The sequence below is a fragment of the Elgaria multicarinata genome, chromosome 5 (genome assembly GCF_023053635.1).
Source record: "Elgaria multicarinata webbii isolate HBS135686 ecotype San Diego chromosome 5, rElgMul1.1.pri, whole genome shotgun sequence".
NCBI lineage: Eukaryota > Metazoa > Chordata > Lepidosauria > Squamata > Anguidae > Elgaria > Elgaria multicarinata.
Window position 1 is genome coordinate 132,978,668 of NC_086175.1, and position 25,309 is coordinate 133,003,976.

The 25,309-nt window shown below is 47.6% G+C and overlaps 1 protein-coding gene across 1 annotated transcript in view; it reads left to right on the plus strand.

The window, feature by feature from the left end:
* Nucleotides 1-7,054: 7,054 nt before the first annotated feature.
* P4HA3 (prolyl 4-hydroxylase subunit alpha 3) overlaps nt 7,055-25,309 on the plus strand; it is a gene marked incomplete at its 5' end in the record, with an annotated part of 34,837 nt that continues 16,582 nt past the window's right edge. The window contains 6 exons of the mRNA XM_063127277.1: nt 7,055-7,212; nt 15,739-15,881; nt 18,123-18,346; nt 19,264-19,413; nt 21,019-21,070; nt 23,762-23,925. Of these exons, the coding sequence (XP_062983347.1) occupies nt 7,055-7,212; nt 15,739-15,881; nt 18,123-18,346; nt 19,264-19,413; nt 21,019-21,070; nt 23,762-23,925 (891 nt within the window). The remainder of the gene's footprint in view (nt 7,213-15,738; nt 15,882-18,122; nt 18,347-19,263; nt 19,414-21,018; nt 21,071-23,761; nt 23,926-25,309) is intronic.

Sequence of the window (25,309 nt, forward strand, 5' to 3'; positions counted from 1 at the left end):
AGTGTGGGAGAGCCCACAACCTTCCTAGGGAACTGGTTCCACTGTCGTACTGCATGAAAATGACTATAGGCGTTCTCATCTACCTTAAAGGTTGTGTCAACCATCCAGATTAGTTGGACTATAACTCCCAACACCCCCCTAGCCAGCAATGGGGGATGCTGGGAATTGTAGTCCAAACCATCTGAAGGGCATCGAGATGGAGAAAGCTGCTGTTAAAGCACACACACACACACCCCTTCCTCCTTTTTGTCTAGTCACCGGAAGACACTTACCAATTAATCCCAGTAGTGCCTGCAGCAGGAGAAGCAGTGGTCCTAATACCAACATGATGGCACAGCAATGGTTTCCTGAATGTCCCTGTTTCTGTCCGTTTATCACCGCTGCCCTGGCATTGTTCATTGTCGCACAAAGGAGGAGTTTTGGCACAGTCCTGCCTGATCATGACTTGCACAGCTCTGGATTTAGGAATTAGCTGGGGCATTGTGCGGGCTGAACCTAGTTACACTGCTGAATTCCCCGCACCAAGTAAACACGGGGATCTTAGTTTCCGTATATTTCCTTGGAGGCTGAAGCAGCCTCCAACAAACTGGCCTTCTGTGCAGGACGAAGTATTCCCAAATGAAAAAGCATACTTCTTAATGAATCATAGAATCATAGATTTAATGATTTCTAAATGATAATTATAAACCCTATGGTAACTTGCTGCAACCAGTGGTCTTCCAGATGTTGTTGGACTCCAAATCCATCATCCCTGACCATTGGCTGTACAGGCTGAGGCTGATGGGAGGTGGAGTCCAAAAACATTGGTTCCCCGCCCCTGTGAGATAACCTGGATATAGTAGATGTATACATGTTTACTCAGAAGTAAGCCCCACTATGTTTAATGGGGCTTACTCCCTAGTAAGTGTGTTTGGGTCTGCAGACAGGGGCAATTGGTGCCTTGGTTGTTCCTCTTGGGTCCTCTGCTTAGGGTGACCATATGAAAAGGAGGACAGGGCTCCTGTATCTTTAACAGTTGCATTGAAAAGGAAATTTCAGCAGGTGTCATTTGTATATATGAGAAACCCTGGTGAAATTTCCTCTTCATCACAGCAGTTAAAGCTGCAGGTGCCCTGCCCTCTTTTAAATCTGGTCACTCTAGTATAGCTCCTGCACCTTTAACTGTTGTGATGAAGAGGGAATTTCACCAGGTTCTCCATATATACAAATGACACCTGCTGAAATTCCCTTTCCTATGAAACTGTTAAAGATACAGGAGCCTTGTCCTCCTTTCCATATGGTCACCCTACCTCTGCTATGCCTTCTGCAGCACCTTCTTTAACTAGGAGAACTATGGTTTTTTTCTAGAATTATGTGCAATTTGCCAATAATCAGCATTTGGGAAGTTCAGTGCTCCTCATGTGAACTCGCCTATGCTAGGGTGGCCATATGAAAAGGAGGACAGGGCTCCTGTATCTTTAACAGTTGTATTGAAAAGGGAATTTCAGCAGGTGTTATTTGTATATACGGAGAACCTGGGGAAATTTCCTTTTCAACCAACAGTTAAAGCTGCAGGTGCCCTGCCCTCTTTTACTTTCTACTGTTACTTTCTACTGTTAGTTTTACCCTACCCTGTGCCTGCTTACCCTACCCTGTACCTGTTTGCATTCTCTTCCCCTCCTTATTGTTCTACTATGATTTTATTAGATTGTAAGCGTATGCGGCAGGGTCTTGCTATTTACTGTTTTACTCTGTACAGCACCATGTACATTGATGGTGCTATATAAATAAATAAATAATAATAATAATAATAATCTGGTCACAGTATATCTGCAGTATAGCTCCTGCAGCTGTGACGAAGAGGAAATTTCACCAGGTTCTCCATATATACAAATGACACCTGCTGAAATTCCCTTTTCTATGCAACTGTTAAAGATACAGGAGCCCTGTCCTCCTTTTCATATGGTCACCCTAGCCTATGCGGAATCAGACCATTGAGATGTACTGTACGTAGCAGGGATGGAGAGCCTCAGGCCTGGGGTTCCGATCCAGCCCTACGCAGTTTCCCAGAAGGCAAGCCCTATTTCTCTAGCCCCAGCTCCTTTCTCTCAACCGCCACTCATAAGGCGGCTTCCCAGGTTTTGCACAGCTTTTCTCCTATGCAAAAAAGACTGAAGTGCCTCTCCCAAGACTTAGGGTGACCCTATGGAAAGGAGGACAAGGCTCCTGCATCTTTAACAGTTGTAGAGAAAAGAGAATTTCAGCAGGAGTCATTTGTAAGCATGCAACACCTGGTGAAATTCCCTCTTCACAACAGTTAAAGCTGCAGGAGCCCTGCCTAGCGTGACCAGATACTGCAGTTTAACTGATGTGATAAAGAAGGAATTTCACCAGGTGCTGCATGCATACAAAGGACACCTGCTGAAATTCCCTTCTCTATGCAACTGTTAAAGATACAGGAGCCCAGTCCTCCTTTCCATAGGGTCACCCTACCAAGACTTCATTACGGGCAGGAAGATGGTTGTCCATCCCATCTGTCAGGGATGGACAACCATCTGTCAGGGATGCTTTAGGGTGGATTCCTGCATTGAGCAGGGGGTTGGACTCGATGGCCTTGTGGGCCCCTTCCAACTCTGCTGTTCTATGATTCTATGATTCTTTGAATTTTAGCCACAAAATGATAGCAATTTAGCCCTGCCGTCTTTTGCTTTTGGCTCCGCCCACCACTGCAATGTAGCCCTCGAGAGCTGCTCTGAAAGACGTTCAACATCCCTGGTCTATAGCCGCATGCTGCCTATTCCAGACTTCCCCAACCTGGTGCACTGCAGTTGTCCTTGACTACAACTCCCATCGCCCCCTGCTACCATAGCCATTGGAGGGCACCAGATTGGTTGAATCATAGAATAGCAGAGTTGGAAGGGGCCTACAAGGCCATCGAGTCCAACCCCCTGCTCAATGCAGGAATCCACCCTAAAGCATCCCTGACAGATGGTTGTCCAGCTGCCTCTTGAAGGCCTCTAGTGTGGGAGAGCCCACCACCTCCCTAGGTCACTGGTTCCATTGTCGTACTGCTCTAACCGTCAGGAAGTTTTTCCTGATGTCCAGCTGGAATCTGGCTTCCTTTAACTTGAGCCCGTTATTCCGTGTCCTGCGCTCCTCACCAGAGGAGGCCGGTCTCCTCTGGTGAGCAGCCTCAGCTCCGTTCTCTGAGGCACACAATTGTCTCAAGACCACCCACCTAAGAACTTTTTAAAGGGCGAATGCCTGACATTGAGACTGCCGGGTTCTGTGTGCGAAACAGGGGCTCTAACACTGATTTCCCTGAAGGCAAACAAGCTAGTTGTGACCTGAGTTGACGGGGCCCAGCCCTGGCTCGGGTCTCTTTGCAAATAGTGCCGCCGCTGCTAGACACAGCACACGGAGGGGGAGCCTGGGACATGTGCCACCCTCTTCTACCAAAGAAGAGAAAGCCAGAGGGAGTCAGGGGGAAAAGGGTATTCCGCTCGTGGCTTTGTTGCTCCTCATTTGGCCTCGGGCTAACAAATCCTACATGAGCTCGCTGTGCTTTCGTTTCCCTGGACTATGAACTGGATCTGTAAAGCATTCATGGGTGTCCCGTGGCACAGCCAGGTTTTTTTTTAAAAGAAGATTTTCCAACTGCACAAATGCCCTGCCAGACACACACACACACACGCACACACACACACACCGCTGCCCCCGCCCAAGCCAAACACATTATGTCTCTTTCACGACTGGACAGATGATTACCCACACTAGCAGCACCTTAAACTTAAAGGCAGATTGAGAGGGCCATGCGGAAGGTTGACAGACCAAGAGAAGGGGGCTGGACTTGATGGCCTTCTAGGACCCTTCCAACTCTACTATTCTATGATTCTAAGTACACCACTGGTGGTCACCTACAGCCCCCAATTGAAACCACGGCAACGGATCATCCGTGAACTCCAACCCATCATCAGCACAGACACTTCTCTCTCACAAGCCATGGGAGGCAGGCCATTCCTAGCCTACAGACAGCCTCCCAGCTTGAAGCAGATGCTAACCAGCAATAGTACACAGGACAGAGACACAGACCATGCAATAGACCCAAGTACCAACTCTGCCCCCACATCTATTCAGGCAACACTGTCACAGAACCCAACAATACCAGTCACGCACCATCAAGGGCTCTTTCACCTGCAGCCTTATATAATTTTTGTTGCACGCCATCCCTGGCTTTATTTATTTATTTATTACATTTTTTATATACCGTCCCCGCCCTAGCTGAAGTTCTCTGGGCGGTTTACAAAAGTTAAAAACAGTAAACATTAAAAAAAGTATACAAAATTTAAAACCGTCAAAAACATAAGAACAGTATAAAAACAACAACATCCGTTTAAAAACAACAGTTCTGGGGTCCGTTAAAAGACAAACTTAACGTTGTTAAATGCTGTTAAATGCCTGGGAGAAGAGAAAAGTCTTGACCTGGCGCCTGAAAGATAACAGTGTTGGTGCCAGGCGAGCCTCATCAGGGAGATCATTCCACAGTCGGGGGGCCACCACTGAAAAGGCCCTCTCCCTTGTTGCCATCCTCCGAGCTCTGAGTTCTTAATAAACACGTACGCATAACACATGACATGTCTTATTTTTTACCACCACTTTTTTCAACTGCACATTATCAGATTTCCAACTGCACATTTCCCCCCAACTGCACATTTTGTGTCCAACTGCACACTAAAAAAAACACCTAGGTACAGCAGAACAGCGGCTAGGGCTGGGTTCTGGTTTTAGCTCCCTTTCCAAATCAAATTCACACGAAGTATTGAAGAAAACACCGTGTGGAGGAGCAGACCCTGAGAGTATCGGAAGAACTGTGCTTGATCACACCAAAGGTGTTCTCTGTTTAAAGGACTCTCCAGTCCAAGACCGGTTTAAACATTGAGAAGCAGGGATAGCCTACTGAGAGTGAGGGCAATGTGTTTCCAGCCAGCTTTGCCCTCATTCCCAACTGGCTTTGTTGTGGCGTCATGCCACCAAATCGTACTGGTCATGTATTGCTACACTGCCGTCACGTCAATCATGTCGGTGAAGAGATCACTCATGTAACTATTTCCAAAAAGCAGAAGACACCCATAATGGGGCCAGAGAAGCAACAGATAGAAGAAACAGCACAGTGAAGAAGCCACCAAAAATGTGAACCTTTGCATGCTGTGAGATTTGGATGGGTGGATCTTTCACACACTATTTCTCCCTCTACTCAGACGGAAGCTGCAAACCCATGTATTCCGCTTGTTATGTGATAGCTGTCCACCAGGTGGCATCGTAGGCATTCGCCTTTGGACCTCAAGGATAACTGTCTGCAAAACTGAAGATTTTTTATAGGGAAATTATTAATTCACAGCATTGTTGTGTCTCTGGGGTCTTCTTGCCTCCAGGGAATGGAGAGTCCATGGACGTACTGCACAACTGACAGAATAGATTCTCCTGCCATGTGGACCCGTGCCGGGGATTGCCTGGTGATCCTCCGTGTGTGAGTCCAGGCACTGTTACAAGCATATTGTGATTTTGGTCTGTGAAATGTGGGTAGGTTGATGGTTAATTCCAGAGCCAAGTCTTGTCGGCCTCCGTTCCAAAAAAAAAAAAAAAAGGGGGGGGGGGAAGCCCCAGCCGGTTGAAAAACTCGCCAAGACCTGGACAATCTGCCAGGCTGGGCTTTGAGGCACTGGAAAAAACAGCCCTTCACAGAAATCCTGATTTTGGGATTCTTCTCTGCTAGAGACACATGTCATAAGAACATAAGAAGAGCCCTGCTGGATCAGACGAAGGATCTATCTAGTCCAGCACTCTGTTCACACAGAGGCCGACCAATCTAGATGGCTTCAAAAGGGGGTTGGATAAATTCCTGGAGGCAAAGGCTATCCATGGCTACTAGCCCTCCAGTAACATAGAATCATAGAACAGCAGAGTTGGAAGGGGCCTACAAGGCCATCTAGTCCAACCCCCTGCTCAGTGCAGAAATCCACCCTAAAGCATCCCTGACAGGTGGTTGTCCAGCTGCCTCTTGAAGGCCTCTAGTGTGGGAGAGCCCACAACCTCCCTAAATAACTGGTTCCATTGTCGTACTGCTCTAACAGTCAGGACGTTTTTCCTGATGTCCAGCTGGAATCTGACTTCCTGTAACTTGAGCCCATTATTCCGTGTCCTGCACTCTGGGAGGATCGAGAAGAGATCCTGGCCCTCCTCTGTGTGACAACCTTTGAAGTATTTGAAGAGTGCTATTATGCCTCCCCTCAGTCTTCTCATCTCCAGGCTAAACATGCCTGGAGGCTAAACATCCAAGCTAAACATCCAAGGCAGTAAGCGCCAGTTGCTGTGGAACATGGGCGTGAGGATGCTGTTGCACCATGTCCTGCTTGTTCATCCCTGCCCGATGGCTGGTTGGCCCCTGTGTGAACAGAGTGCTGGACTAGATGGATCCTCGGTTTGACCCAGCCTCAGGGCTCTTCTGATCCCCTGGCAGCCCTTAAAATAGAGGACTGCTCTCTGCAAAAGAGGACACACACCCTTCCCACCCTATGCCATCTATCATAAATATACAGGGAGAGATGGAGCCACGTTTTTGGACTCCAGGGGCCATGCATGCGAACCCTGCTCCGGCGAGCCCTCCTCTGCTCCAAAATGCACCTCTGCCCCCTCCCCCTCCCCCGCCAAGAGCAGCCTCTCTTCCAGATGGGCTGGAGCTTGCTGTCCTCCCCCCCTCCCCCCCATGTCTAAATCACATTTTCAGCCCTGGGGCGGGGCGGGGCGGCGGGGCTCACACCGAGCAGCCTGCCAGCACTTCTGCCGCGGGCGGAGAGCCCAGGCGCCGCAGCCGCTCCTTCCCGCGGGCTGGGCGGCCCCTTTCCCGTCTGGTTCCTCTTCGGCCGCGAACGGACGGACGGACAGACGGCTCCCGTCGGGCGGCTTCCAGCAAGAGCGCGCCGGGGCTTGCGCGGGCGGGCGGAGCGGAGCGGGGCTCCAGGGGAGGGCGGCCATGCGGTGGCTCCGGGCGGCGGCGCTGCTGCTGCTGCTGCTGCTGCTGCTGCTGCTGCTGCTGGGCCAATGGCGCTGGGCGCGCGCGGAGACCTTCACGTCCATGCTGAGCATCCAGCAGGCGCTGGCGCCGGAGCAGGAGCTGCTGCGGAGCCTGCGCGCCTACCTCGAGGACGAGACCCGCCGGCTTAACGACCTCAGGCGGTAAGGCCGACCTGCGCCTGCAGGCATCAGCAACGGGGCTGGCCGGGTGGGCAGGAGGATTGATTCACTGTTGCGTTTCTGTCCAGCCTTTTTTCCCTCCAAGGATCTGAAGGCACTGTACATCATCCCCCCCCCCCTCTCCATTTTTATCCTCACAACGACTACCCTGAGAGGTAGGCTGGGCTGAGAGTCCGTGACTGGCCCAAAGCCACCCAGTGGGTTTCCAGTGAGGTTGTCTTAAAAGGTTGTCCCACAGAGGAGGGCCAGGATCTCTTCTCGATCCTCCCAGAGTGCAGGACACGGAATAATGGGCTCAAGTTACAGGAAGCTAGATTCCGGCTGGACATCAGGAAAAGCTTCCTGACTGTTAGAGAAGTACGACAGTGGAATCAGTTGCCTGGTGAGGTTGTGGGCTCTCCCACACTAGAGGCCTTCAAGAGGCAGCTGGACAACCATCTGTCAGGGAGGCTTTAGGGTGGATTCCTGCACTGAGCAGGGGGTTGGACTCGATGGCCTTGTAGGCCCCTTCCAACTCTGCTATTCTATGAGTCTATGATTCTATGAGTGGAGAGTAGAACCCGGATCTCCCGACTCCCAGTCCAGTACTCTAGCCACTACACCACACGGGATCTCTCACTTTTTTAATGCCGCATCAGGACATATTGTGCATACAGAAAGCCCCAGGATTAGGCCCTGGCTGTGATGTTTAACTCTGCTCCTGTTTCCCTTGCTTTCTTCTGTCATCCCCCTGGCATCAGATTTTGGATTGTCAGCTCTTTGGGGTAGGGACCTGCCTGCCCACCCACCCTGTTGGTATTTTGTAATGAGCCCTGCACATTGTGGTCCTAGGGCCTTCACACCAATCACCTTGCAGAGTTAATTGGGTCAAAAACGCTTCATTTCTGTTGCATGTTTCATTTTCAAGTCCCATTAGCCTTAGCATGGCAAATGGTTAGGGATGATAGGCACCAGAGCCCAGCCCCATCTGGACAGCTACAGTATCCCCTCCCCTGACCTAAACAGTGGTAAACCTCACTCTGGTCATTGACACATTTAAGTACATATATATGTGATGAGCAGTTGGAGTACAACTCCCAGCATCCCCAGACAGGCATGGCAGGGGATGCTGGGGATTGTAGTCCAACACATCTGGAGGGTGCCAGATTGGGGAAGGCTGCTCTACTAAGTAGCATTAAAACGGGGAGGGTGAAGGTGCAGTTAAAGAACAATAATTTGAACACATTTTCCTCCCCCTCCCATAATACTAGAACCCAGTGGGGTCATCTCATGAAGCTGATGGGTGGGAGATTCAGGAGAGATAAAAGAAAGGGCTTCACACAGCATATAGTTAAATTATGGAACTCACTTAGTGATGGCCACCAATTTGGATGGCTTTAAAAGGGGGTTGGATAGATTCCTGCAGGAGTAGGCTATCACTGGCTACTAGCCCTAATGGCTATATGCTGCCTCCAGTATCAGAGGCAGTAAGCCTGTGTGCACCAGTTGTTGGGGAACATGGGTGGGAGGGTGCTGTTGCCCCATGTCCTGCTTTGTGGGTCCCTGGTCAACAGCTGGTTGGCCCCTGTGTGAACAGAGTGCCGGACTAGATGGACCCTTGATCTGATCCAGCATCAGGGCTCTTCTTAGGTTCTTATGTTCTTCTGCCTATAATTTAGGAAGCACAGATCATGCATTTTGCATGCAAAAAGTTCCAGGTTCTCTCATGGGCACAGGTAAAAAGGATCACTGGTATTACTGCTGGGAAAGACCCTTATCTGAGACTCTAAATCATTACTTCCGTCTCAAAACATACTCGTTTCATGTAGATTGGGTTCCTACTTACTTTTGGGGATGGGTTTTTCCTGCTAAATAAATACACCATTCCAGGGTAATAGTTCTCCTCCCTGGAGAAGACAGACCTAGCTACAGTGACACATAGAATCATAGAATCATAGAATAGCAGAGTTGGAAGGGGCCAAAAGGCCATCGAGTCCAACCCCCTGCTCAATGCAGGAATCCACCCTAAAGCATCCCTGACAGGTGGTTGCCCAGCTGCCTCTTGAAGGCCTCTAGTGTGGGAGAGCCCACAACCTCACCAGGCAACTGATTCCATTGTCGTACTGCTCTAACAGGAAGTTTTTCCTGATGTCCAGCCGGAATCTAGCTTCCTTTAACTTGAGCCCGTTATTCCGTGTCCTGCACTCTGGGAGGATCGAGAAGAGATCCTGGCCCTCCTCTGTGTGACAACCTTTTAAGTATTTGAAGAGTGCTATCATGTCTCCCCTCAGCCTTCTCTTCTCCAGGCTAAACATGCCCAGTTCTTTCAGTCTCTCCTCATAGGGCTTTGTTTCCAGACCCCGATCATCCTGGTTGCCCTCCTCTGAACACGCTCCAGCTTGTCTGCGTCCTTCTTGACGCAGAAGAATATATGGGAATATATGGGAAGTGACTACGTTAGTCACTTCCCATATAGACAATTGTAACATGCTTTTCATGGAACTGTCCTTGAAGGGTATTCAAAAACTGCAGCTGGTGCAAAATGCTGCAGCCAAGTTGCTTTCTGCTGTGCGTTTCATAGACCATATTACAATGGTCTTACATCAGTTTCACTGGCTCCCAGTTCGTTTCTGGGCCCAACTCAAGGCACTGGTCCAGGATTCCTGAAAGATTGTCCCTATCCCATAGCTTACAATTTTTGTCTGAGGCCCTGCTTTTCCCCATTGAAAGAACAGGGCCTTTTTGTGGCAGCACCCTGATTTTGGATCTCCCCCCCCTTGGGGGTTAGAGTAACCTCATCATTGTTCAGCTTCTGGTGGGCATTAAAGCCATTATTATTCTACTCCATTTTCAGTTGTTTTTCATGGTTGGTTTTACATTTTTGTAAGTTTCATGCTTTTTTTCATAGTTCTTGTTGTTGAAATTGCTTTAACATTTGCTGAACATGCCACCCTGATGGCCTTGTGGTTGAAAGTGGTCTATAAATACTTGAATAAACAAATGAATAAATAATTTCCCCACGTGCAGTTTTGCATGGGACGTCTGCACCGGGATTCGTATGATTTTTTCTCCTTAAAGCGGCGGTTGGGATTCCCAGATGCTGTGCCATCACCAACATTGAAAACAGGTTTATCCAGTTGGCTAGTCCAGTTGGGTTTTAGAATCATAGAATCATAGAACAGCAGAGTTGGAAGGGCCTACAAGGCCATGGAGTCCAAACCCCTGCTCAATGCAGGAATCCACCCTACAGCATCCCTGACAGATGGTTGTCCAGCTGCCTCCTGAAGGCCTCTAGTGTGGGAGAGCCCACCACCTCCCTAGGTAACTGATTCCATTGTCGTACTGCTCTAACAGTCAGGAAGGTTTTCCTGATGTCCAGCTGGAATCTGGCTTCCTTTAACTTGAGCCCATTATTCCGTGGCCTGCACTCTGGGAGGATCGAGAAGAGATCCTGGCCCTCCTCTGTGTGACAACCTTTTAAGTATTTGAAGAGTGCTATCATGTCTCCCCTCAATCTTCTCTTCTCCAGGCTAAACATGCCCAGTTCTTTCAGTCTCTCTTCCTAGGGCTTTGTTTCCAGACCCCTGATCATCCTGGTTGTTTGTACATGGATCTTTCTACAAACTGCCCCTATCTAGATGTGTTGGACGGTTACTCTCATTATCTCTTGCCAGCATGGCCAATGGCCAATCTGGAAGGTTTCAGGTTGGAGAAGGCTGGATTGGAGCCCATTATTCTACCCTGCAACCAATTGGCGCCTCATGCTGATTTACAAACCTAATCTTGCAGAGGGACCTGGGCAGATGACCTGGGTAAAGAGCCAGGAAGCATGTGACAACCAAAGGAAGCTACTAGAGGAACGTCATTTGTGTTCTGCTTCAGCTGATGCGCCAGCTGCGCCCCTTCCTAGAGTTGGAAGACCTAAAGACGGACAAATAAAAGGAAGTACTTCTTCACACAGCGCATAGTTACATTATGCAACTCACTCCCATAAGATGTAGTGATGGCCACCAATCTGGATGGCTTCAAAAGGGGGTTGGATAGATTCCTGGAGGAAAAGGCTATCCATGGCTACCAGCTCTGATGGTTGTGTGCTATCTCCAGTATTCAAGGCAGTAAGCCTGTGTGCACCAGCTGCTGGGGAACATGGGTGGGAGGGTGCTGTTGCACCATGCCCTGCTTGTTCATCCCTGGCCGATGGCTGTTTGGCCACTGTGCGAACAGACTGCTGGACTAGATGGACCCTTGGTCTGATCCAGCAGGGCTCTTCTTATGTTCTTATGGGCAACCAGGATGATCAGGGGTCTGGAAACAAAGCCCTATTATTTATTTATTTATTTATTTATTTATTTATTTATTTATTACATTTCTATACTGCCCAATAGCCGAAGCTCTCTGGGCGGTTCACAGAGAGAGACTGTGAAGAGACACTGAAGGAACTGGGCATGTTTAGCCTGGAGAAGAGAAGATTGAGGGGAGACATGAGAGCACTCTTCAAATACTTAAAAGTTTGTCCCACAGAGGAGGGCCAGGATCTCTTCTCAATCCTCCCAGACTACAGGACACGGAATAACGGGCTCAAGTTAAAAGAAGCCAGATTCCAGCTGGACATCAGGAAAAACTTCCTGACTGTTAGAGCAGTATGACAATGGAATCAGTTACCTAGGGAGGTTGTGGGCTCTCCCACACCAGAGGCCTTCTAGAGGCAGCTGGACAACCATCTGTCAGGGATGCTTTAGGGTGGATTCCTGCATTGAGCAGGGGGTTGGACTCGATGGCCTTGTAGGCCCCTTCCAACTCTGCTATTCTATGAGTCTATGATTCTATGTAGTGCATGTGCTGGTGATTTCGAGCCTTGCCTTCTGCAATGCGCTGTACATAGGGCTACCTTTGTGCCTGGTTCGGAAACTTCAACTAGTACAAAATATGGCAGCCAAGTTGGTCACCGATACACCTAGGGGTGACCATATTACACCAGCTTTAAAATCACTTCACTGGCTGCCAGTTAGTTTCCGGATGAAGTACAAAGTGTTGGTTATCACCTTGAAAGCCCTACATGGTTTGGGTCCAGGTTACCTACGGGATTGCCATGGATTACCTGCTTGCTGGGCCCTCAACTCAACGGGTGCTGGATCCAACAGGTGCACCCTGAACTAGCCCCAAAGATGTCCGATTTCATACAACCCCCTCCTATTGTAAGGTCTAAGCTGTGGCGGGTGGGGAATCAATCCTTCCCCACCAAACTTGCATTTCTGGATTGCGAAATTGGCAAGGGAATGTTGCAATTAGAAACAGACCTTTGGCAAATATTCTCCTGTCCTTTTGTGGGTGAATTTATGGGCTCTGTAACATAGAATGTGAATCATGAGACTGTTTTGAAAGGGAAATTAAATACAAGGCCAAAAAAGAAAAGAAAAGTGCACCTAGCCAGATGTAAGTGGGCTTTCAGTAGGAAAAAACGATTCAAAGTATATATATATATATATATATATATATATATATATATATTCCATTGCTGAATCAGCTCAGTAGGGGAACAACATTTTCAAAATGTGAAATGAAAAGAAAACATAGATTTCGCTGTTAAAAGCCTGAATAAATTGCTTGAGAGCAAATAAATATTGACAAGCTTCGAAATACTTATGCAAATATCAGGAGGGAGAGAGAAACGTCACTCACTGTATCCAGCATGACGCCCCCCGCCCTGGCAGTAATGGATTCAGTCTTCCAGAGTAGATACTCTTCACGTGGCTTTCTAGGGGTGGACACATCTGTCCATTTCAGTTTTACTTGGTTTCTCATTTCTCCAAACTTAGATTTATTTTGTCTCATTTTCACATAAGGTTGCAGCAGGACCTTATGTGAAAATAACCAAATAATAACCATATTATTTCCATGCAAAAATATGCATGGAAATTCATGCATATTTTTGGTGCATGTTTCTCAGTAACTGTTAGTCGTGGTGACAGAATGAAACCTCCACCTTCCGGGTCAGTGTAACCTCTGGAGAGGGCGACAGCGAGAAATGCTGGGAAAATCCGCCGTGGATTCAAATGCGTTCTGATTTCTATGAATCCGAACTGGAGATTCCGCAGCGGAACGACCTTTCCCAAGTCACAGGGATTCTGCAGGCTTGCAGTCTGGTTGTTTACATTGCAGGGGGATTTAAGCAAATTTGCACTTGCGCTAAGGCTTAAGTGGAACAAAATCCCTTGTAATCCCTAAAAAAATCCAATTCTGTCCATGAGCAGACAACAAAACAAATAGTACCTGTCAATCCACAAAACACAGACGAAATGGATTTAACAAAATCTGTACCTCTCTAGCTATGACCTTCATGGCCTGCTTGGGGGAGTTATCTTACCATCATGGGAGACAAGGTGAAAGAGTCTTTTGGCGTTCCTATCACACTGTATTATTTTGGGTTGGAAGCTTTGAGGTCAAATTGAACAAGACCATTTCTGCAGGCAACTCCGATTGATCTTATTATGTAAACCACCCAGAGAGCTTTGTCTATAAGGCGGTATAAAAATGTAATAAATAATAAGAAACATATACACCAATGGCCATGGAAGTCAAAGAACTATGGCAACAGGAAAAGGTCACAATTATTCCGTTAGTCACATCAGTCACCGGCATCACATCAAAAAACTATACAGAAAACCTTCAGAGATTGGGCCTACCAAAATACATCCACACGAACATCCAGAAAGCAGTCATACTTAAAACATGCTCAATTGTCAGGAAATTCCTGAATCTGTAAAAGACAGCATGATTTGGCAATGCCCGTCATGTATGTCTAGAAAAACAGCCATGAGCAAGAAAGAGATTATGATGATGATGATGATAATAATAATAATAATAATTCCACTTCTCCCATGGTCTACTGCAGTTTGTGAAAAAATAACACATAAGTTACGAGTACTACAAGGCAAAGAAGAGCCACTAGTATTTAGTGCTATATGGTGGAAATTCATTTTATACACCACTGATTCTGAGATGTTGACATATATGTCGAACACAGCTAGGGATATATGGACTGTATAAATGGTATGAAATTTCCGTTATAGAATAAATTTATAGTAAAGTTACAATAATATCAAGAATTTAAAAATGTAATAAGGGCAATAAGCTTCACTCCATATTATTATTATTATTATTATTATTATTATTATTATTATTATTATTCATTTAGGGGAGGGAGATATATTATATTATATTATAATATTTGTGATACGTTGAATATACGAAAATCTTTAATAAAAACATTATTTTAAAAATAATAATACTTAAAACATGCTCAATTGTCAGGAAATTCCTGAGTTAGTAAAAGACAGCATGACTTTGCAAAGCCTGTCGTGTCCATCTAGAAAAACCAATGAAAAAGAAGAGATAGTCTCTAGTGTTGGAAAATAGAAAAAGGTTTTTATTTTTTGGTACATATATCTTCAATCTTTAAAAATTGTATTGTTGTAAAAGGACTTAATGCAGCCTTCCTCAACCTGGGGTGCTCCAGATGTGTTGGACTACAACTCCCAGAATACCCCAGCCGGGGCATTCTGGGAGATGCAGTCCAACACATCTGGAGCGCCCCAGGTTGAGGAAGGCTGACAATGTATAAAAAGCGCGACGTTTCGGATCTCCCGATCCTTCTTCAGGAGCTTCTGAAACAAAATAACATCCGTGAACCACAAGTCCAAATACGGTAAGCTAAAACAGCTAAATGCAGCAGTTTTTTCGTTCTATCTCTGCTGTCGACGTTCTTCTGTTTAACACACCCGCTCACCTGTTAAACAGAAGAACGTCTACAGCAGAGAAAGAACGAAAAAAACTGCTGCATTTAGCTGTTTTAGCTTACCGTATTTGGACTTGTGGTTCACGGATGTTATTTTGTTTCAGAAGCTCCTGAAGAAGGATCGGGAGATCCGAAACGTCGCGCTTTTTATACATTAAGTCCTTTTACAACAATACAAAATAAAAACCTTTTTCTATTTTCCAACACTAGAGACTATCTCTTCTTTTTCATTGGATGTTTCCCCCCCTCCTTCATTTTGACGTCTAGAAAAACCGCCATGAGTGAGAAAGAGATGATAATAATAACAATAATAACAATAATAGAACCATAGAATCATAGAATAGCAAGAGTTGGAAGGGGCCTACAAGGCCATCGAGTCCAACCCCCTGCTCAATGCAGGAATCCACCCTAAAGCATCCCTGACAGATGGTTGTCCAGCTGCCTCTTGAAGGCCTCTAGTGTGGGAGAAGAGCCCACCACCACCCTAGGTAACTGGTTCCATTGTCGTACTGCTCTAACAGTCAGGAAGCTTTTCCTGATGTCCAGCTGGAATCTGGCTTCCTTTAACTTGAGCCCATTATTCCATGTCCTGCACTCTGGGAGGATCGAGATGATGATGATGATGATGATAATCATCATTATCATCATCATCATCAGACTCAGAGCTTCAAGTTGGAGTTGATAGCCAAATATCATTCTTGGTTTCCCACCCAACCACCCCTTGCATTTTCCAGATTCTACAAGAAAATCCAGGCCTTGCACGAAGGAGCAGGCAGTACAGTGTCCAACCCCTTATTGGGGTACGCCCTGATCAAGAGACTGCAGTCCGACTGGGTGAACGTAGTCTACAGCATGGAGGCCAGTGAGAACAGCCAAGGTACTTTGCCAGCGGTCGAAGACACGGGCTCATAATAATCTTTGCTGTGTTGGGATGGGCCAAAGATAAGTCCAGGCAGCAAGAGGGATCAAACAACCTGCAAACGGTTGTCAAGAAGAACAAAAACCACAATGCTATGGTGAAGGGTAGCCTTCCCCAACGGGGCACCCTCTAGATATGTTGAAGCACCACTCCCAGCATGCCTCAGTCAGCTTGCTCAGTCCCAACGCATGTCAGGGTCGACTCTTTTTCAAGGGGTATAAATTTCACAGTTATATCTAAGTTCTTTGAATCTAGTTCAATGCGTAGACAGAAGTGGTGTTGGGATGTACCATAAAAACAAGAGTCTCAACACAGTTATCTCCTCACCCCTGCCCTGCCTGGCTGGTCCGGCCCTACCATGAGGCAGAGTGAGGCAACTACCTCAGGTGGTAGATGTTCAGGTCGGTGGCGGCAGCAGCCCTCTCTTCCAGGGCATTCTTCCTGAGTCTTCAGGCTACTCCCCTTCGTTGGAAGGCAGAGCAGTGTGTTTGAGAATTCTCTAAACTAGTCTGTTGCCTTCAGAAAATGCTTCTGTCAGGGCACAGGACAAGATGCCCCCCCCTCCCAATTCCTTACACAGAAGCTAACTGGACTGGCAGCTGAATTTTACTTCAGCTCTGACAGGACATAAATCCAGCTGCCAGTCCAGTTCACTTCTGTATGTGGAACTGGGAGGGGGGGGGCGACATGTCGTCTTTTGCCTCAGGTAGCAAAATGCCGTGGGCCTGCTCTGCCCCCGACTTACATTCACAATGCAAAGGTCAGCCTCGCTAATCGGCCGATTCAGTCGTCCATCTTGTCCCCTCCCCTATGTTGTTGTCATTTTAATGTGCTTCATATAACTTTTATTCAATTGAACATATTCCCCCCCTTTTTTAAAAAACACACACACTACACATTCTTTTTAAAATGGTTGAAAAACCGCTTTGGGGAAGGGAAGAGGTTCTTCCACAACCTCACAGGCACCAGCCAATCAGCGCTGTGCAAGGCAGTGTTTGCTTTAGTCCCAGGCACATTGGTTTCCCCCCGAGCTCGATCCTGAAGAGAAGATCTGGGCATTGGGAAAAAGGGCAGCGAGAGCCTTTCCACTGGTCAAATTGCATTCTTAATACACAGCCTGAAAGAGTCCGACCGTGGACGGAGAAACGATAATGAGAGGTGAAGCGGCTGAGGTTCCAAGCCTAATTGGAGCATGTCAGGCATAAGCCTTGAGCGCATGTAAGAAGAAGGGTATAATTGTTTACCTAGGGTGGCCCTATGGAAAGGAGGACTGGAGGATAGCTGCATAGAGAAGGGAATTTCAGCAGGTGTCATTTGTACGCATGCAGCACCTGGTGAAAGTCCCTCTTCATCACAACTGTTAAAGCTGCAAGAGCTATACTACAGTGACCAGATCCAAAAGAGGGCAGGGCTCCTGCAGATTCAACTGTTGTGGTGAAGAGGGGATTTCACCAAGTGTTGCATGCATACAAATGATACCTGCTGAAATTGCCTTTTCTATGCAGGTATTAGATACAGCAGCGGTCTCCAATCTTTTTGGCACCAGGGACCTGTGCCGTGGAAGACAGTTTTTCCACGGAACTGGGGGGAGGGTTGAGGGGATGGTTTTGGGAAGCCCCCACCCCACCCCCCAACTCCAGCGTCCTGGCTTCGCTTCGGCTGGGTGGGCCTGGGTGGGGAGGGCGGAAGGCTTCGGAACGGTGTGCCCTGAAGCTGCCCTCACTCGGCCAGAGCAGGTCTAGAAGTGGGAGGGCGACTTCCAGGAGTGCTGTTCGGCGCCCCCTTACCTTGGCGCTCTAGGCGGCCGCCCAACTGGCCTCTATGGAAGCACCAGCCCTGCTCACCTGCACGGACTGGTTCCTAACAGGCCACGGACCAATACTGGTCTGTGGCCCGGAGGTTGGAGACCCCTGAGATACAGGATCCCTGTCCTCCTTTCCATAGGGTCACCTTATGTTTATCATAGCTGTGACCTACCCATCAGCTCTCTTACAGAGATTGCTAATGTTCCTCTTCCCTCCCAAGGCCCTTTCCTTTCATGCCATGTCTTGTGGCTTCTAAGACTACAGGCAGGAGCGGTCTTTTTTCTTTTCTTTTTAACTTTACCAGTGGCACGGGGAGTCTTGTCGGCTGACAGGTGGGATCAAAAGGCTATCAGGAAATAAATAATCAATGTTACCCATCACTGTCTTTTCGCAGCACTGAAGAGCAGCTACCAGAGGTTGGAGGGGAACTTGCCCATCTTTGAGGACCTGGAAGGAGCAGCCCGGGCGGTGATGCGGCTGCAAGACGTCTACTCTCTGAGCGTGGAGGCCTTGGCCAAAGGACGCTTCCAGAGGGCCAGCAAGGCTCCCCTGCCTGACATATACAGCCCTGGGCAGGATTTCTCCTTGTCAGCTGACGACTGCTTCCACATTGGCAAGGTGGGTGGGCAAATCCAGGTTAAAAAGAAGAGGGTTGAGTGGGCTGGTTGCATCGGAATCTAGGTTGCTGTAACTTACAGTATACCCATTACTTTGGGCCCTAATTCCTATGGCCATGGAAAAGAGTTCGTGACTTTCTTCCCGGTCGTACCCTTTTCTGTACCTGAACACTGCTCACACGTCTCCCCTCAATTTTAACGTCTCCAGACTGAACATCCCCAGTTCCTTCAGCCTGTCCTCATAGGGCCTGTCCTCAAGTCCCTGTATCATCTCTGTTGCCCTCCTCTGAACCTGCTCTAACCTGTCGATGTCCTTCTGGAAATGTGGTGCCCAGAATCACACACAATACTCCAGGCGTGGTCTTCCTAGGTTGGAGGTGATGGGGAATGAGTTCTCTCTCTCTCTCTCTCTCTCTCTCTCTCTCTCTCTCTCTCTCTCTCTCTCTCTCTCTCTCTCTCTCTCTCTCTCTCTCTGCCAGAGTGCTACTGCCGTTCAGAACAGGGAATACCAGGTTGGATGGAGAAATAGTCTGAGCTGGTCATAAGAACCTAAGCCCTGCTTGATCAGACCAAGGGTCCATCTAGTCCAGCACTCTGTTCACACAGGGGCCGACCAGCTGTCGGCCAGGGACCAACAAAGCAGGACACGGTGCAACAGCACCCTCCCACCCATGTTCCCCAGCAACTGGGGCACACAGGCTTACTGCCTCCGATACTGGAGGTCGCTTCCTAGGACCTTGGAGAGCCAACGCCGCTCAAAGTAAACAGAACTAGCCAAAACGGACTGGACTGACGACGGCCAGACCCGGCAGCCACAGGTGCGAATACGTAGTCCAGCAACATCACCCGTCCCCTTTGTCTGCTCCTGCTTCCAGTACAGTCTTTGCCAGCAACCTTATCTCTCCCAGTTTCTTACAGGTGGCCTATGACATGGAGGATTACTACCATTCCATTCAGTGGCTGGAGGAAGCCGTCAGCCTCTTCCGCCTCGCCTACGGGAACTGGAACACGGAGGATGAGGGCAGCCTTGAGGATGCTCTCGACCACCTGGCGTTCTCCTATTTCAAGGTAAGGAACCCTCCCTAGGGATGCGATGGGGGGGGGCCTCCATTCCTGTGTTCCGTTCCCCTGTTTGTGTTCTTAAAACACACGGATGGACGGCGCAAGCCAGGAAATGGCCCAAGAGGCAGGTCTTTGGAAGGCGCCATGGGCCAATCCCTTTGGGGACTCTGATATCAGTTGGGTGGTGAATCCACTCCGGGTTTCAGTCAGTACTCTAAAGGATCTGTCCAAGGTGGTCTGTAGTGAGCTTCACGCGTCACACTTTGGATAGTTCCTTTACAGTTCTGACTGGTTCTGGAGTACTGCGTCCAGTTCTGGGCTCCACAATTCAAGAAGGAAGCAGACCAGAATGATCAGGGGTCTGGAAACAAAGCCCTATGAGGAGAGACTGAAAGAACTGGGCATGTTTAGCCTGGAGAAGAGAAGATGGAGGGGAGGCATGAGAGCACTCTTCAAAGACTTAAAAGGTTGTCACACAGAGGAGGGCCAGGATCCCTTCTCGATCCTCCCAGAGTGCAGGACACGAAATAACGGGCTTAAGTTACAGGAAGCCAGATTCCAGCTGGACATCAGGAAAAACTTCCTGACTGTTAGAGCAGTACGACAATGGAACCAGTGACCTAGGGAGTTTGTGGGCTCTCCCACACTGGAGGCCTTCAAGAGGCAGCTGGACAACCATCTGTCAGGGATGCTTTAGGATGGATTCCTGCATTGTGCTGGAGTTTGGACTCAATGGCCTTGTAGGCCCCTTCCAACTCTGCTATTCTATGATTCTATGAAACCTGGAGCGGATTCACCAGCTCACTGACATCGGAGCCACCAGCTTCCACTGGCACAGTCCTGACTTTGAGTTTTGCCCAGGGGGAAAAGGAGAAAAAGAATAAAGCCCCATAGTGGATAGAGCAGCCTTCCCTAAACTGGTGTCCTCCAGTAGCCGTGCTGACTGAGAGTTGAGATCCAACACATTTAGAGGTGCGAGGCTAGAGAAGTCTGGGTTAGGGCGTCAGACGAGGACCAGGGAGGTCCAGGTTCAAATCTCTGCCATAAAGCTCACTGTGTGACTGTAGGCTAGTGACTGGTCCAATTGTGATAATATCCTGATATAGCTCAATAGCACCATCTAAACTGGGTCTGGGACTTTGGATCCCTGCTAGAACACCTTGTGAGGACCATAGCCTTGGTGTTAGATTCAATCACCCATATGGGTTAAATCCCTTTTTCATAATAGTCAACTGGAGTGAACTGGCAACTCTGTTGTCATGGAAGTCCAAATCCATGAAGAATGTGGAACTATCGTTCTAAGAAAATTTCTGGTATCCATCATTCTTCCTTGAGTCTGAGAATCCTGTGCCTCTGATCATGTGCAGAGAGCCGTTTCCCTCCATCGCTAAGTATAGACAGCCCCTGCACTCACATATGTCTACAGTGGGGGGTCTTGGCAGATATTTCAAGGGGGGGAACAATACTTTCAGCTACATTTGAACCCCAGGATTCTTTATTTTTTCAAAAAGTTAACTAGTTCTCTCTCTCTCTCTCTCTCTCTCTCTCTTTCTCTCTCTCTCTCTCTCTCTCTCTCTCTCTCTCTCTCTCAATATCTTTTTTTCTTTTAAGGCAGGAAACATTTCTCATGCCTTAAGCCTTTCCCAAGAATTTCTTCACTACGGTATGTGCTTCTGGAGGGGAAGACCTTCCAGATCCATCTGGTCAGTCTGTAGAATGTTGCTGTTTGTCAGACGAAACATTAAGCTTCAAAAGATTAAATGTATTTCTAAGAAATTCTGATCAGCGTCATCATCAGCAGGGACATAGTTGCAATTCAAACCATGCAGCCAGTGGGGTTCCTAGCTGAACCCTGGGAAAGTAAGCATACGAGGATCTTTTTTCTTTTCTTTTTAAATTTTATTTTTATTTTATTTATTTATTGGCACTGTTGTTCTAGGAGCATCATCACACAGAAGGAAAACGCGTTTGCTTACCATTGCTTCGCCGCAGACACAATTGTCCCTCATTACTCCCTCTTTCGAAAGAGGAAGTAAACAACGCGCATGGGGCCCTTTGAGGGGGCCGTTCTGATCGCGCTGTTTCTCCTGCACACAGCCGGAGAGAGCAGCAACTTCCATCTTTAAAAAGAAGTCAGACTTACTGGGGTGTTTTCTTGTGGTGCGAAGAAGGAGGGACGCGGAGGGACGCAGGAGGGACGCGGGAGGCAGACGATGTCGTGAGAGGGATCTGTGAAAATCTGTGAGTGCCCAGCAAGGAGCGTGCAATAAAACACTCATCGGATGGAGGTCTGGGCTAGCTAATCTGAAAATAATGTTGACTGCTGGTAATGGCCTTGTTCATCACTAATATGCATTGAAATACTCTCTCTCTTCTGGATAGAGTCTTAGATACGGTGACCATATGAGCTATACTAGAGTGACCCGATACAAAAGAGGGCAGGGCTCCTGCAGCTTTAATTGTTGTGATGAAGAGGGAATTTCACCAGGTTCTCCATATATACAAATGACACCTGCTGAAATTCCCTTTTCTATACAACTGTCCTCCTTTCCATAGGGTCGCCCTAGTAGATCACCCAGGATTGTGTCTTATCAGCATCCACAAAAAGTAGTAAATTGATGGTCATATCTTGTTCCATACCATTAAAAGTTTCACTGGCAGTTGAATCAATCTGTTCTTAAAGGCACAAGAGCAGGTCGGAGCTTTTTTTTCTGGTCCGTTGGCAACTCAGCCTTTTGTTCGCACATCGTGGTGAAGGGATTGCCATCCCAGCGACAAAACGTTTTCCCCCTCGCCCAGCCTTCCTCAACCTGGGGTGCTCCAGATGTGTTGGACTACAACTCCCAGAATGCCCCAGCCGGCTGGGGCATTCTGGGAGATGCAGTCCAACACATCTGGAGCGCCCCAGGTTGAGGAAGGCTGCGCCTTGCCCTTTCAATGCCAGGTTTATTAGTTATCCCAATTAAGTACTAATCTACATGTGGTGCTGTACAAATCATCAGGCAGGCAGCATTTTTTTTTTACTGCTCCTGTGCCTTGTCCACCACTCTGCCGCTAAGATCATCTTCTTGGCCCGCCGCTCTGACCATGTCACTCCACTTCTGAAATCTCTTCATTGGCTTCCAATTCACTTCAGAATCCAATATAAACTTCTCCTGCTGACCTTCAAAGCTTTTCACGGCCTAGCTCCTTCCTATCTCTCCTCTCTCATCTCACCCTATTGCCCCGCTCGGGCTCTCCGCTCCTCTGATGCCATGCTTCTCGCCTGCCCAAGGACCTCCACTTCCCTTACTCGGCTTCGTCCTTTTTCTTCCGCTGCCCCTTACGCCTGGAACGCTCTTCCAGAACACTTGAGAACTACAAACTCAATCACAGCTTTTAAAACTCAGCTAAAAACTTTTCTATTCCCTATAGCTTTTAAATATTGAGTTTGTTCTGACTCTATACTGTTTAGCTTCACCCTACCCGGTGCCTCTTTACACTTCCCTGTGCCTGTTTGCATTCTCTTTCCCTCCTTATTGTTTACTACAACTTTATTAGATTGTAAGCCTATGCGGCAGGGTCTTGCTATTTACTGTGTAATCTGTACAGCACCATGTACATTGATGGTGCTATATAAATAAATAAATAATAATAATAATAATAATAATAATAATAAAAATAGGTCAAGTTTTTCAAGTTTTTGGGTCACAGTTGAAGGGAATGGCGTTGCCACTTCAATTTCTGTGTACCAGACTGCATTGAAAGGAATGAAAGGCACAGCACGGAGCAAGTGAAAAAACAAAAAACCTTCCGTTCTAGTTTAGAGAATGTTCAGACAATGCCCCAACTTTAGAATGTCTTCCTAAAGGAGATATGATTGGCACCAATTTAAAACATTTCTTTTTGTACAAGCGTTTAAATATATGTTTGTTTTCGCTTGCTGGTTGAAGGGTTGCTGTTTTCATTGGTCTTTTAAAGCTTTTTTTATATTGGATTCATTTGTTTGTTTTTAATGCGCTGGGATCCCTTGTGGATGAAGAGAAGTCTTGTCAGTTTTATAGCTAAATAAAAGTGGAATTGTACGCTTGTTTAGACAGGAATAAGGCCTACAACTCCCAACTTTCCCCATCCCAGAATGATGGGAGTTATAGGACTTATTCCTGTCTAAACAAGCATGGTATTCTACCCTCAATGAATAAATTGTATAATTTATTTATTGCATTTTTATACCGCCCAATAGCGAAAGCTGTCTGGGCGGTTTACAAAAATTAAAACCATAGAAACCATTCAAAATATGAAAAGCGTAATATAAAATACAATATAAAAACACTGCAAGGATAAAATAAATAAATTATGGTCTGATTTTGACCAGATCCAAGCAACAAGAGGATTGCAAGGAATGTCTTGAAGTATGAGAAGCTTTTGATGGAAAATCCTGAGCGGGTCGAAGAAGAGGCAGGCTTGCAGAGACCCAACGTTACTCACCTGGAGACCAGAGATACTTACGAAACATTGTGCCAGACTCTTGGCTCTCAGGTGAGTGAGAGAAACAGGTGTCAGATCAACCTTTCCCATGGAAGGCCAAATTCCGGCTGGTCCATGACCACCAAAATGGCATGGTCCTGTGGCAACGTAGAGGGTCATCACACAGGGGGAAATCGCGTTTGCTTGCCATCACTTCTCCGCCCACGCAACTGTCCCTCATTACTTCCTCTTTTGAAAGAGGAAGTAAACAACCTGCACGTGGCCCATTCAGCAGGCCGTTCTGATCGCGCTGCTTCTCCTGCACACAGCAGGGGAGAGCGGCAATGTCCATCTTTAAAAATAAGTCGGACTGCCTGGGGTGTATTTTTGTGGCGTGAAGAAGGCTAGAAGGGACGGGAGGAGCATGGGAGGCAGACGACGTCCTGAGAGCAAAACCCGTGAGTGCCCAGTAACGAGCATGAAATAAAACACTCGTCTGATGGAGCGCATAATGACTCCCAAACTTATTATGGAAGAATCATGCCATGCCTCTGACAAAATTGGAGTTTGGGCCTGTATAAGGTTGCAGTGCTGTGTACACTTTCCTAGGAGTCAGCACCATTGATGGGTTCCGAGTAGGCACCCATAGGATTGTGCGACGCGCATAGGCATGCGCACCACATTTCCTTAGGGTGTGCACCCAGGGATTTTTTTTAAGGTGAACATTTACTGAATCCTCAGTCATCATGGACATTATTTTTATTCATTTGTTTTTTAAGCACTGTAGAGACTTTGCGTTCGGCTTGCCTAGCTGTGGGACGGCCATTGTTGTTGCGGGTGGGGGCAGATATGTGGAAATGCTCCTCAACCCCTAACATTGGTGGGGCTTTGTGGTGACACTGGTTAGAGGAGGGGCTTACGAGGTGATATTAGCCTTTGGGGCTCCTCCTTCTGGCCCCTTTGAAGCGCGGCTCCTGGCAGAGAGGTTCCCAGGAGAGCAATTCGGTGCGCTCTTGAATGCAGCAGTTCTTCAGCGCAGTGGCAGAACAGCTGGAGGGCAGCCAGAGATCTCTTCCTGCTACATCCAGATCCCTACTCAAAGGCCCCCTTCAATTCGCCGCTTATTGTTTGAGCCATTAGGGTGTGCCCGGCCACACCCAGCACACCCCTTGCGCACGCCTATGGCTACGTGTCTGTTAATTTCTAAGACCGTTTCTAGTCCCTATGGAACACTAACCTCCAATTAGCCTAAGAGAAAACTCCACTGGTACTAACAGGAGCTCTTTTTCTTTCATCGCAGCTTTGGGGGATGATTTCAAGGTGGGGGGAAGTAGGGTGACCATATGGAAAGGAGGATAGGGCTCCTGTATCTTTAACAGTTGCATAGAAAAGGGAATTTCAGCAGGTGTCATTTGTATATATGGAGAACCTGGTGAAATCCCCTCTTCATCACAAC